This window comes from Oncorhynchus gorbuscha, linkage group LG18 (genome assembly GCF_021184085.1).
Source record: "Oncorhynchus gorbuscha isolate QuinsamMale2020 ecotype Even-year linkage group LG18, OgorEven_v1.0, whole genome shotgun sequence".
Lineage (NCBI taxonomy): Eukaryota > Metazoa > Chordata > Actinopteri > Salmoniformes > Salmonidae > Oncorhynchus > Oncorhynchus gorbuscha.
The window spans coordinates 4,679,422-4,692,734 of NC_060190.1; the positions used below are offsets into that span (position 1 = coordinate 4,679,422).

At 41.9% G+C, this 13,313-nt stretch overlaps 1 protein-coding gene across 5 annotated transcripts; it reads right to left on the reverse strand.

Annotated features, from left to right (window-relative positions):
* Positions 1–2,145: 2,145 nt before the first annotated feature.
* Positions 2,146–11,555, reverse strand: LOC124002698 (zinc finger protein 883-like). 5 transcript variants are annotated; one of them, XM_046310361.1, is made up of 4 exons: positions 11,484–11,555; positions 10,545–10,603; positions 6,681–6,843; positions 2,146–4,699 (listed from the first exon to the last, which is right to left on the reverse strand). In XM_046310361.1, the coding sequence occupies exons 2-4, from the start codon at positions 10,551–10,553 to the stop codon at positions 2,754–2,756; spliced, it is 2,118 nt and encodes a 705-aa protein (XP_046166317.1). In that variant the 5' UTR covers positions 10,554–10,603; positions 11,484–11,555; the 3' UTR covers positions 2,146–2,753. The 5 variants fall into 5 exon arrangements, with proteins under 5 accessions (XP_046166317.1, XP_046166316.1, XP_046166315.1 ...); XM_046310360.1 differs by having other exon boundaries at positions 11,480–11,547; XM_046310359.1 differs by having other exon boundaries at positions 11,292–11,534.
* Positions 11,556–13,313: the final 1,758 nt, after the last annotated feature.

The following is a 13,313-nucleotide window of genomic DNA, read 5'->3' on the forward strand; positions in this document are numbered from 1 at the left end:
AATTGATGGGAAGATGGATGGAGCCAAATACAGGACCATTCTGGAAGAAAACCTGATGGAGTCTGCAAAAGACCTGAGACTGGGACGGAGATTTGACTTCCAACAAGACGACAATGATCCAAAACATAAAGCAAAATCTACAATGGAATGGTTCAAAAATAAACATATCCAGGTGTTAGAATGGCCAAGTCAATGTCCAGACCTGAATCCAATCGAGAATCTGTGGAAAGAACTGAAAACGGCTGTTCACAAATGCTCTCCATCCAAACTCACTGAGCTCGAGCTGTTTTGCAAAGAGGAATGGGAAAAAATGTCAGTCTCTCGATGTGCAAAACTGATAGAGACATACCCCAAGCGACTTACAGCTGTAATCGCAGCAAAAGGTGGCGCTACAAAGTATTAACTTAAGGGGGCTGAATAATTTTGCACGCCCAATTTTTCAGTTTTTGATTTGTTAAAAAGTTTGAAATATCCAATAAATGTCGTTCCACTTCATGATTGTGTCCCACTTGTTGATTCTTCACAAAAAAAAATAAAGTTTTATATCTTTGTTTGAAGCCTGAAATGTGGCAAAAGGTCGCAAAGTTCAAGGGGGCCGAATACTTTCGCAAGGCACTGTAACTGCACCTCAAATTGCAGCCCAAATAAATGCTTCGGAGTTCAAGTAACAGACATCTCAAACAACTGTTCAGAGGAGACTGTGTGAATCAGACCTTCATGGTCGAATTGCAGGCAAGAAACCACCACTAAAGGACACTAATAAGAATTAGAGACTTGCTTGGGCCAAGAAACACGAGCAATGGACATTAGACCGGTGGAAATCTGTTCTTTGGTCTGATGAGTCCAGATTTGGGTTTTTGGTTCCAAACATCATTGTGAGACACAGAATAAGGGAAAGGGGGATACCTAGTCAGTTGTCCAACAGAATGTATTCAACTGAAATGTGTCTTCTACATTTAACCCAACCCCTCTGAATAGGTGAACAGATGATCTCTGCATGTGTGGATCCCACCGTGAAGCAGGGAGGTGTTACGGTGTGGGGGTGATTTGCTGGTGACACTGTCTGTGATTTATTTAGAATTCAAGGTGCACACTTAACCAGCATGGCCACCACAGCATTCTGCAGCAATACGCCATCCCATCTGGTTTGCGCTTAGTGGGACTATCATTGTTTTTCAACAGGACAATGACCCAGAACACACCTCCAGGCTGTGTAAGGGCTATTTGACAAAGAATGAGAGTGATGGAGTGCTGCATCAGATGACCTGGCATCTACAATCACCAGATCTCAACCCAATTGAGATGGTTTGGGATGAGCTGGACTGCAGAGTGAAGGAAAAGCTGCCAAAAAGGGCTCAGCATATGTGGGAACTCTGTGGGAGCAAGATGTACATATAGGAAGAAACAATACTGTACCAAAAGAGAAAGATACACTTAAGAGTGTATTTGCCATTCTGGTAAAATGCATTGTCTATTGTATAGGACAGGAAGCCAAAGTAAGGCCATGAGAGCATAGGACAGCTGGACATACCAAGGTCAGAGGGACATACAAAGGAGGGGGTCAGCCAAATGACCAACTGATGGACTATAGACATAGGGCATATATTTTTAGGACATGAACAGAAGAGACAAAGTCTACTAGTCCTAATAAGGACAAGCCAAACATAAGGGGCCCATAGGATAAGATGGGCATGTATTATTTTTGGGACATGAAGAGGTCCTGTCACCATTATAACTTGACTGAAAGCAGATATGGGCGTTATTGGGCGTGAACAAGCAGGATGCACAGATTGGGATATAATGGTGGCAGATGGACTGAGGGAAATAACTTCATTTGCATGTGGGATGGACTCATATGTTGTATGTGTATAAATCAGAGCCAGTGCTCTGGAAAAGTGTGTGTTCCGCGGACCATCTAGGCTTCTGATATGTTTGTATTAAAAGCCTATATTGAATTCACAAGTTCGTGTAAGTGTTATATTTTGTAACGATCCTCCACGACATCTCCTTCAAGAATGTTGGAAAAGCATTCCAGGTCACTACCTCATGAAGTTGGTTGAGATTATACCAAGAGTGTGCAAAGCTTACTACATGATTCCATGTGTGTTATTTCATAGTTTTGATGTCTTCACTATTATCCTACAATGTAGAAAACAGTCAAATAAAGAAAAACCCTGTAATGATTAAATGTGGACAAACTTTTGACTGGTACTGTACAATAAGGAAAGTTGAAAGACATACCCATTAAAATAATTGAAAACAAATGCAACAACATCATTTGACCACACTAATAGTATTTTTGACCACACTTCCTTATGTCTCATAAGCGACAGTAAAACCTGATGAAGGGTTTTAAAAAGAAATGTTAACATCTTTAGGACCAACAAAAATTATACAAGAGGCCTATGCTCCTTATAAAAAATGAATTATTATAGATTTTAAAAGTCTGTAATGTGATAAGCAGACGTTGATCAGATAATGGATTTAATTATTAATCTATTGAAAACATGAATACACACAGAGTATTGTTGAAACATTATTCTACATTATACAGTTCTTTAATGGATAACAGGAGTTGATGAAAAAAGATACAGCTCTGAAAACCCCCCCACACACAGGACTCCTACTCCAAGACGCTTGATACATATGGATCCAGAGCTGCATATTATGATACACAGGTTACCATGGTAACCAGACTTAGTTAGAGAATGGGAAATGGATGACTCTTTACAAGATGTTTTCTATTGAAGCTTTTAGGGATCTGGAACCGGTGCCGGAGAGGAGGGAGATGAAAGAAAACATGTTTGTGATTTCTGGTGTTTTTTCAGTGACCCTGAATGAGCAAAGCTCTTTCCACATAGACAGGAATAAGGTTTCTCTCCTGTGTGTGAGAGCTGGTGTATAGTCAGGGCGAAATCTTGAGCAAAACTCTTCCCACACTGATCACAGCTATAAGGCTTCTCTCCTGTGTGTATTCGTTGGTGTTTAGTTAGGGATCCTGATTGATTGAAGCTCTTCCCACACTGATCACAGCTATAAGGCTTCTCTCCTGTGTGTATACGTTGGTGTGCAGTCAGGGTGGAAGCTTGAGCAAAACCCTTCCCACACTGATGACAGCTATAAGGCTTCTCTCCTGTGTGTATTCGTTGGTGTATAGTTAGGTATCCTGATTGATTGAAGCTCTTCCCACACTGATCACAGCTATAAGGCTTCACTCCTGTGTGTATGCGTTGGTGTTTAGTCAGGACTCCTGATTGACTGAAGCTCTTCCCACACTGATCACAGCTATAAGGCTTCTCACCTGTGTGTGTGCGCTGGTGTGCAGTCAGTTGTCCTGAGTTCCTGAAGCTCTTCCCACAATGATAACAGCTATAAGGCTTCTCTCCTGTGTGTATGCGTTGGTGTAGAGTCAGGTCTCCTGATTGATTGAAGCTCTTCCCACATTGATCACAGCTATAAGGCTTCTCTCCTGTGTGTATGCGTTGGTGTGTAACCAGGGATCCTGAATGATTGAAGCTCTTCCCACACTGATCACAGCTATGAGGCTTCTCTCCTGTGTGTATGCGTTGGTGTTTAGTCAGGTCTCCTAATTGATTGAAGCTCTTCCCACACTGATCACAGCTATAAGGCTTCTCTCCTGTGTGTTTGCACTGGTGTTCAGTCAGGTGTCCTGACTTCCTGAAGCTCTTCCCACACTGAATACAGATATAAGGCTTCTCTCCTGTATGTATGCGTTGGTGTGAAGTCAGATTTCCTGAATGATTGAAGCTCTTCCCACACTGATCACAGCTATAAGGCTTCTCTCCTGTGTGTATGTATTGATGTGTAATCAGGGATCCTGAATGATTGAAGCTCTTCCCACACTGATCACAGCTATAAGGCTTCTCTCCTTTGTGTATGCGTTTGTGTGTAGTCAGAGTTCCGGACAGTGCAAAGCTCTTCCCACACTCTTCACAGCTGTAAGGCTTCTCTCCTGTGTGTATGCGTTTGTGACTAGTCAGGTGTCCTGAGTTCTTGAAGCTCTTCCCACACTGATCACAGCTATAAGGCTTCTCTCCTGTGTGTATGCGTTGGTGTGTTGCCAGATCTCCTGATTGATTGAAGCTCTTTCCACACCAATCACAGCTGTAAGGCTTCTCTCTTGTGTGTATGCGTTGGTGTCTAGTCAGGTGTCCTGACTTCCGGAAGCTCTTCCCACACTGATCACAGCTGTAAGGCTTCTCTCCTGTGTGTATGCGTTTATGTCTAGTCAGGTGTCCTGAGTTCCTGAAGCTCTTCCCACACTGATCACAGCTGTAAGGCTTCTCTCCTGTGTGTATGCGTTGGTGTGTTGTCAGGGCCCTTGATTGACTGAAGCTCTTCCCACAATCAAAGCAGGGGTAAGGCCTCTCCCCTGTATGAATTCTCTGAGATTGTAAGGTTTTAGATGCAGCAAAACTCTTCCCACACTGAGAGCAGCGGTACATTTTCCTCCCAGTGTGAATCTGCTTGTAAATGTCCAATTCCCTCTGTTTAGCAGAACTCTTTCCACAGTCAAAGCAGCAGTGGTGAGGTTTCTTCCCTGTAAGTCTCTGATGGTGTTTCTTGAGGTGTTCTGGTCTGGAGAGACTCTTCTCAGTCTTGTCAGCATCATCACGTTGTCGAGGCTCCGCAGATGATAAGCCCCTCCCACTGAGAGAGCAACGGTTAGGGCTGTCCCCTGTGAAACAAAGATATTGAATAGCATGGCCATCTGAAATCAGGATACCTGATGGGACTTTGATAAATGCTGAAAATTGCCAATCAAAATAAATGAACTACCACAGTGACCTTTTAGAAGCATATTTGATTCCGATTTCGGACATATTAAGTTTGTATGTGAAAACTATTTCTAAGATGTATACTTTCAGTTTCCCTGAACTTACTGCACTCGAACAAAAGGAGGAAGCTTGCGCTGCTCGTGCTAGAACATGTGCAGATTAAAAATGCCTCTATGAATCTGATGAAGGCCTTTACGTGGCCTAATACATTTTAAAAATTGCTCAGAAAACCAGGTGTTTTTAACAGCGTCACTTCGATTGTCAACTTAAGCCAATTAAGATAAGCAGAGTAAGGTGTTTACATGACTAATGCCATACTCTGCCTACTGCCACAACTAGTTTAATGTCAAATGATGAGTGTGGATGTGTTGGCTTCTTGCTTTTAATATACCTATTCATGTTACCATACTAGAACTTGTTGATTACTTTGCATGTAGAAGGAATGTATATGTTGGGGTCAATGGAGGGTGGATAGGAACTAAGTGTATGGAAAGTTATTGAGTGAGACAAGGGGGAGTGCAGAAAGTTAACACTCTCAAAACATGTTCTTTCCTAAGGAGGGAGGCAAAGGGCAACAGTCTGGTTTCAGTCACTGATAAATTGGACAACTGTGGATTAGAGAGGAGCGAGGAATCATTTGGGGTAGGCCGATGAAGTGGAGTGAGGAGAAACAGTCCTACTTGACACATACTTCCACGCCCACGACGGTTCTATAGCATCAGGCAAGGCCATGACAACACCATTGAGAGGAACCAATTAAGTTCCTGCCGAGCAACAGAAATGTATTGGCTGTTTAGATGTGCTCCGCCTAGTAGGAGGATATAAATAGATGTTCCTGTGTAATGATGTCTTTGCAGCTGTAGGACCCAGTGGGTGAAGAATCTTGGATTGAGCCTTTCCAAGTTCTGAGTTTTTACTCTGTTTGTTCACAACCTAACACATATAAACGTACTCATTGTAAAGCGCTAGTTATTTTGTTGCCTTGACAAAGTCATTTCTGAAGGTTATTATGGATGTGATTAGTAATTAATTTACGTCTGTCCCTCATTTTAAGGTCCACCCTGTTATATGAACTGAACTCTTGTTTTAATATGGTGAAACTATTCTTTAAAAAAAAAGGTTTTCAAAAGAAACACTGAACATCTAATAGTCAAATCAGAGTAAAAGCAGGTGAGCTGGTTCTACTCTATGGATTTACTGCTGTTTTGTGGTGGGAAACTGAGCATCTCAACCCTTCTATCCAGACACAGACATGATAGAGATGTTTTAACAATAACTTTTTATGTGAAGACTGCATTCAATTACTACTTCCTGTTGCACAATACTAGCTTCCATTCCCCCCGTCACAAGCAGATTCATGGCTGGTTTAAAGGACTGTTTTATCCATGTAATCTGGTGGTTCTGTTGTTTTCAGTTGTCCCCTGTTACGGCCAACCCTGTTACTTTTTGTGGCACATTGGCACTTAGTGTAGTCATATTTTTATGCAATGTCTTGTTTTTTATGAAGTTGAACATGTGCTCTATTACAGAATGGTAAAATTAGGTGCATTTTTTACACATTTAAAAATGGGTGGAATGACCCAGATATTTTCATATATAATTTATCAATGAATGACTAAAGTGCATAATGATGGCAGGATTCTGATTATGACGTCACTGTTTTAGCACTATCCACTGAGTTCTGAAACTACGGTGAGCGACATTGAACAATGTTCCAATAAATCTACAATCACCGCCATCTTGAAGCTAAAATTGGGATCATGTTAAATGTGCTAATGTCCATACCAACAAAACAGTAAAGGAGAGCAATGTAGAATACAGTGAACTCAGCAAAAGGAGTAACTCTGCTATCGTTTCAGAACTGTAGTCTAATCTACACACCATGGTTCTTACTTAATGAAATCACATCTCCATCTTCCTTCTCTTCTTCTCCTCTCTGCCCCGGTGTTTTCCTGCAGTCAACCAGACCCAGCAGTAAAGCGGTCCTGGGAGACGTTTGACCTGGGGACTCCGGGAAGGTGGAGGGGAAGGGAATAGCTTTGTCCTGTTGGCCACAATAAATATTAAACAGTATCATTAAACCAAATATTTTATTAATTTAGTCCACACCTCTAATTTGGGTGCATCCCTAGAATATCACCTTTTTGCTTAAATGTTCAATCGTTCACAACTTCCTACTAATCTAATAGTATTGGGTTGGTGGAGGCATGGGCTAGTTTCCACCATATGTATTATACCAGTCATTACCTTTCAAAACTACTTTATTTTTTTTCACATGTATTTTTTTTAAACTTTATTTAACTAGGCAAGTCAGTTAAGAACAAATTCTTATTTTCAATGACGTCCTTGGAAGAGTGGGTTAACTGCCTCTTCAGGGGCAGAATGACAGAGTTGTACCTTGTCAAGTCGGGGATTTGAACTTGCAACCTTCCGGTTGCTAGTCCAACACTAACCACTAGGCTACCCTGTCGCCCCAATATACAGATGGATCAAAAGACCCAAGGACAGGTCAGACTGGACCAGCCTTTGTTGAACAGGAAAGTGAGGTGGCAGTCAGGAGACGTATTACAGACCACCTGGCTGTGTACATGGCAGAGCTGATGACCGTACTGCAGTGGACAGAAGAAGTCAAACCAGACAGTGTAGTTATATGTTCTGACTCATGTGCTGCATTGATGAGTCTACAATCATTTAGCTCACATAGCAGACAAGGAGCACTACATGAGGGAATTCAAATTCATGCCCAGGTGAGACAGATACAGTGGGGAGAACAAGGATTTGATACACTGCCGATTTTGCAGGTTTTCCTACTTAAAAAGCATGTAGAGGTCTGTAATTTGTATCATAGGTACACTTCAACTGTGAGAGACGGAATCTAAAACAAAAATCCAGAAAATCACATTGTATGATTTTTAAGTAATTCATTTGCATTTTATTGCATGACATAAATATTTGATACATCAGAAAAGCAGAACTTAATATTTGGTACAGAAACCTTTGTTTGCAATTACAGGGATCATACGTTTCCTGTCGTTCTTGACCAGGTTTTCACACACTGCAGCAGGGATTTTGGCCCACTCCTCCATACAGACCTTCTCCAGATCCTTCAGGTTTCGGGGCTGTTGCTGGGCAATACGAACTTTCAGCTCCCTCCAAAGATGTTCTATTGGGTTCAGGTCTGGAGACTGGCTAGGCCACTCCAGGACCTTGAGATGCTTCTTACGGAGCCACTCCTTAGTTGCCCTGGCTGTGTGTTTCGGGTTGTTGTCATGCTGGAAGACCCAGCCACGACCCATCTTCAATGCTCTTACTGAGGGAAGGAGGTTGTTGGCCAAGATCTTGCGATACATGGCCCCATCCATCCTCCCCTCAATGCGGTGCAGTCGTCCTGTCCCCTTTGCAGAAAAGCATCCCCAAAGAATTATGTTTCCACCTCCATGCTTCACGGTTGGGATGGTGTTCTTGGAGTTGTACTCATCCTTCTTCCTCCAAACACAGCAAGTGGAGTTTAGACCAAAAAGCTCTATTTTTGTCTCATCAGACCACATGACCTTCTCTCATTCCACCTCTGGATCATCCAGATGGTCATTGGCAAACTTCAGACAGGCCTGGACATGCGCTGGCTTGAGCAGGGGGACCTTGCGTGCGCTGCAGGATTTTAATCCATGACGGCGTAGTGTGTTACTAATGGTTTTCTTTGAGACTGTGGTCCCAGCTCTCTTCAGGTCATTGATCAGGTCCTGCCGTGTAGTTCTGGGCTGATCCCTCACCTTCCTTATGATCATTGATGCTCCACGAGGTGAGATCTTGCATGGAGCCCCAGACCGAGGGTGATTGACCGTCATCTTGAACTTCTTCCATTTTCTAATAATTGCGCCAACAGTTGTTGCCTTCTCCCCAAGCTGCTTGCCTATTGTCCTGTAGCCCATTCCAGCCTTGTGCAGGTCTACAATTGTATCCCTGATGTCCTTACACCCTCTCTGGTCTTGGCCACTGTGGAGAGGTTGGAGTCTGTTTGATTGAGTGTGTGGACAGGTGTCTTTTATACAGGTAACGAGTTCAAACAGGTGCAGTTAATACAGGTAATGAGTGGAGAACAGGAGGGCTTCTTATAGAAAAACTAACAGGTCTGTGAGAGTTGGAATTCTTACTGGTTGGTAGGTGATCAAATACTTATGGCATGCAATAAAATGCAAATTAATTACTTAAAAATCATACAATGTGATTTTCTTGATTTTTGTTTTAGATTCCGTCTCTCACAGTTGAAGTGTACCTATGATACATATTACAGATCTCTACATGCTTTGTAAGAAGGAAAACATGCATAATTGGCAGTATATCAAATACTTGTTCTCCCCACTATAGGTGTCCATATAAGCTTTGCTTGGATCCCGGCCCATGTGGGGGTGGAAGGGAATGAGGAATTAGATGTGCTAGCTAAACAGGCCCTTAGGAGACAGGAAGTGGAGGTGCCAATGAGCAAGGCAGAGGCTAAGGGAATGATATGGGCAGTGGTGGTGCAGAGATGGCAGGAGCAGTGGAACAGTGACACTAAGGACAGGCCTCTATTCACTGTGGTGATGCAGAGATGGCAGGAGCAGTGGAACAGTGACACTAAGGACAGGCCTCTATTCATTGTGCCTCTATTCACTGTGACAGAGATGGCAGGATTTGAGTAATTTAGCAGACACTGATCTAGAGCGACTTACAGGAGCAATTAGGGTTAAGTTGCTCAAAGGCACACAAACATAATTTTTCACCTAGTCGGCTCAGGTTACTGGCTCAACGCTCTAAACCACTAGGCGACCTGCCACCCCTATTCCAGGTACAGTAAAGTAGGGGAGGATGGTAGGAATTGACAGAAGAGAGGAGGCTTTCCTTACAAGGCTAAGAGTAGGACACAGCCAGCTGAATAAGTGATTAAATGTGATAGGAAATCATTCAACAGGAAGATGTGATTACTGCCAGGAAACAGAGACAGTGGAGAATGTACTGATACAGTGTGGGCAGTATGATAGGGAAACAGAGACAGTGGAGAATGTACTGATACAGTGTGGGCAGTATGATAGGGAAACAGAGACAGTGGAGAATGTACTGATACAGTGTGGGCAGTATGATAGGGAAACAGAGACAGTGGAGAATGTACTGATACAGTGTGGGCAGTATGATAGGGAAACAGAGACAGTGGAGAATGTACTGATACAGTGTGGGCAGTATGATGGGGAAACAGAGACAGTGGAGAATGTACTGATAGGGAAACAGAGACAGTGTGATAGGGAAACAGGCAGTGGAGAATGTATGATACAGTGTGGGCAGGGAAACAGAGACAGTGGAGAATGTACTGATACAGTGTGGGCAGTATGATAGGGAAACAGAGACAGTGGAGAATGTACTGATACAGTGTGGGCAGTATGATGGGGAAACAGAGAGACTGATCTAGTATGAGGGAGAAAGGGGTACAGGAATTGAGTTTGATATGGATAATCTGACTTTCAAATCAGTGATGAACAAGTGCACACTTTGGGAGGAAGGATAAATAATCAAGTAATAAACACAGATTCCTACACATGATACATTAGTAGGTGACTTTTCTGAAGAAAAAAAAAACGAGTTTTATCCTCATGTTTTTTTGTCCAGTTATTTAAGCCAAACACAGAAATGTGGAGGAACAAAGATGATGAAAACTAGGCCTAGACATTTATACAACACAGCAGACCTATACTGTTAAAGGGAAACCAGACTTACCGGATCCATTGAGGAAGCTATTGCTCCTTTATCAGACAACGTGTTATATAAATGATATCCTGAATTGCAAAAAACAAAAAAAACAAGTCAACAGTAGTATAGTTACTTTGTTTAAGTGTTCACAAGAGGTCTGCCGGAAGGCGTGATTTCCTTCAGCAGTAAGGGGCAATATCATGTATATTCATAACCCTCTACATAAAACCCACTGGGTGACTGGTTGAGTTATCTTAAGTGCTTGACGTTACTGAGGCCTAAACCAAACAAAACATGGCGGACAATTTATCTTACGTCGGATCTGAAACCTAACAGTAAACATCAACTCCAATGACAATTAACATAAAGTTAAAACACGAATCTTACATTCCTGCCCCACTAACGTTAGTGTTTGATTCAGATCATCCGTTTGGTCATCAAACAGCCTAGCTAGGTAGCGAAATGTTAACTAGACTCGGGAGTTCGTGTGGGACATATGTGCTTCAGGAGCCTGTGGGTTTGATATTATTCCACCATGGACAACAACAACTGGCTACTAGTTCGTTTTCTGACAAATGTTCAACTCAGCTAGTTTATCCACTGACCATCGCATTTGAAATAACAACAAGCTGGCTAGTTAGTATTCTGGCTCACACTGGCCATGCAGTAGCAAAATACACAGCTATCTCGATTTAATAGTTCCTAGTAGAGATATTTAAAGAAATGAGAATATAGGAACCCCATTAATGAATGGAGGAACGTATATCGCCTCACCCAGCAGACGGTCGACCAATCTTGTTCACGGTGTCATGCTGGGTCACAAGGTTGCTAAACGAATCGTCACTCAATCCCTTCTCATAGTCAGGGAATGAGTCGAGAAACCTGCATATTTTCCTCCGCAATAAATAATGTCCCGATTCCAAATCTATACGATATTACAGAGAACAAGTAAATTATCTCACATGCCGTAAAAGATTTGCAATGACCAGATTCGATGTATTCTTCTTCAGTGGGCTTTAATGGTGGGTGGCATCCAATATCTTGCATTACCGCCCCCAACTGGACGTTAGTATAAATCCATTATACTTCAGGGACAGGCAGAAATGTACGCAATTACTGTATTTCTCGGTGGAAAATGGACGAGTGTCATGCTTTTTCAATTTCAGTCTGGGGAGGGATTAGTATTTTATTTATTTAGTCCAGGGGAGAGTCATGTAATGACAGTATTTGTCACCATTTTGGAACTTACGTACTGAATTGCCATTCAACTTCGGGGTACAACCCTGCTCTCTCTCTCTCTCTCTGAATTCAATTTAAGGGTCTTTAATGGCATGGGAAGCATATGATTACATTGCCAAAGTAAGTGAAATAGATCATAAATAAAAGTGAAATAAACAATAAAAAATTGACAGTAAACATTACACTCACATAAGTTTCAAAAGAATAAAGACATTTCAAATGTCATATTAAAATCAAATTGTAATGATCACATACGTGTTTAGTAGATGTTATTGCAGGTGTCAAAAAATGCTTGTTATTCTAGCTCTGACAGTGCAGTAATATCTAACAAGTAATATCTAACAATTTCACAACATATACCCAATACACACAAATATAAGTAAGGAATGGAATTAAGAATATATACATATATTGACGAGTGATGTCAGAGCAGATTGGACTAAGATACAATAGAAAAGTATAGAATACTGTATATACATATGAGATGAGTAATGCAAAATATGTAAACATTATCAAAGTGACTAATGATCCATTTCTTAAAGTGGCCAGTGATTTCTAGGCTATGTCTATAGGAACGGAGCCTCTAATGTGCTAATGATGGCTGTTTAACATTCTGATGGCCTTGAGATAGAAGCTGTTTTTCAGTCTCTCGGTCCCAGCTTTGATGCACCTGTGCTGACCTTTTCAGTTTGTTAGTGATGTGTACACCAAGTAACTTGAATGTTTCCACCTTCTCCACTACGGTCCCATCGATGTGGATAGGGGGGTGCACCCTCTACTATTTCCTGAAGTCGACAATCATCTCCTTTGTTTTGTTGACATTGAGTGAGAGGTTATTTTCCTGGCCCCACTCAGCCAGGGCCCTCACCTCCTCCCTGTAGGCTGTCTCGTCATTGTTGGTAATCAAGCCTACTACTGTTGTGTCGTCTGCAAACTTGATGATTGAGTTGGAGGCGTGCTTGAACCACGCAGTCATGGGTGAACATGGAGTACAGTACTTACTGTAGGTAGGCCTTGAAATACATCCACAGGTACACCTCCAATTGACTCAAATGATGTCAATTAGCCTATCAGAAGCTTCTAAAGCCATGACTTCATTTTCTAGAATTTTCCAAGCTGTTAAATAAACCAAGCTGTTAAATAAATTTTCCAAGCGTATATAAACTTCTGACCCACTGGAATTGTGATACAGTGAATTATAAGTGAAATAGTCTGTCTAAACAATTGTTGGAAAAATGACTTGTGTCATCCACAAAGTAGATGTCCTAACCGACTTGCCAAAACTATAATTTGTTAACAAGAAATGTGTGGAGTGGCTGAAAAACGAGTTTTAATGACTCCAATCTAAGTGGATGTAAACTTCCGACTTCAACTGTACATATGTTTTTATATTTTTTTCAGTTTTGGCAAGAATAGAGATCTATGAACATGGACAGCATATCTAAACGTGAGTCGAGTAAAGGTAAGGAGGGCTCACCTAGGGAGCTCCTACATTGGTGGCAGGTAGCCTAGTGGTTAGAGCATATCTAAACGTGAGTCGAGTAAAGGTAAGGAGGG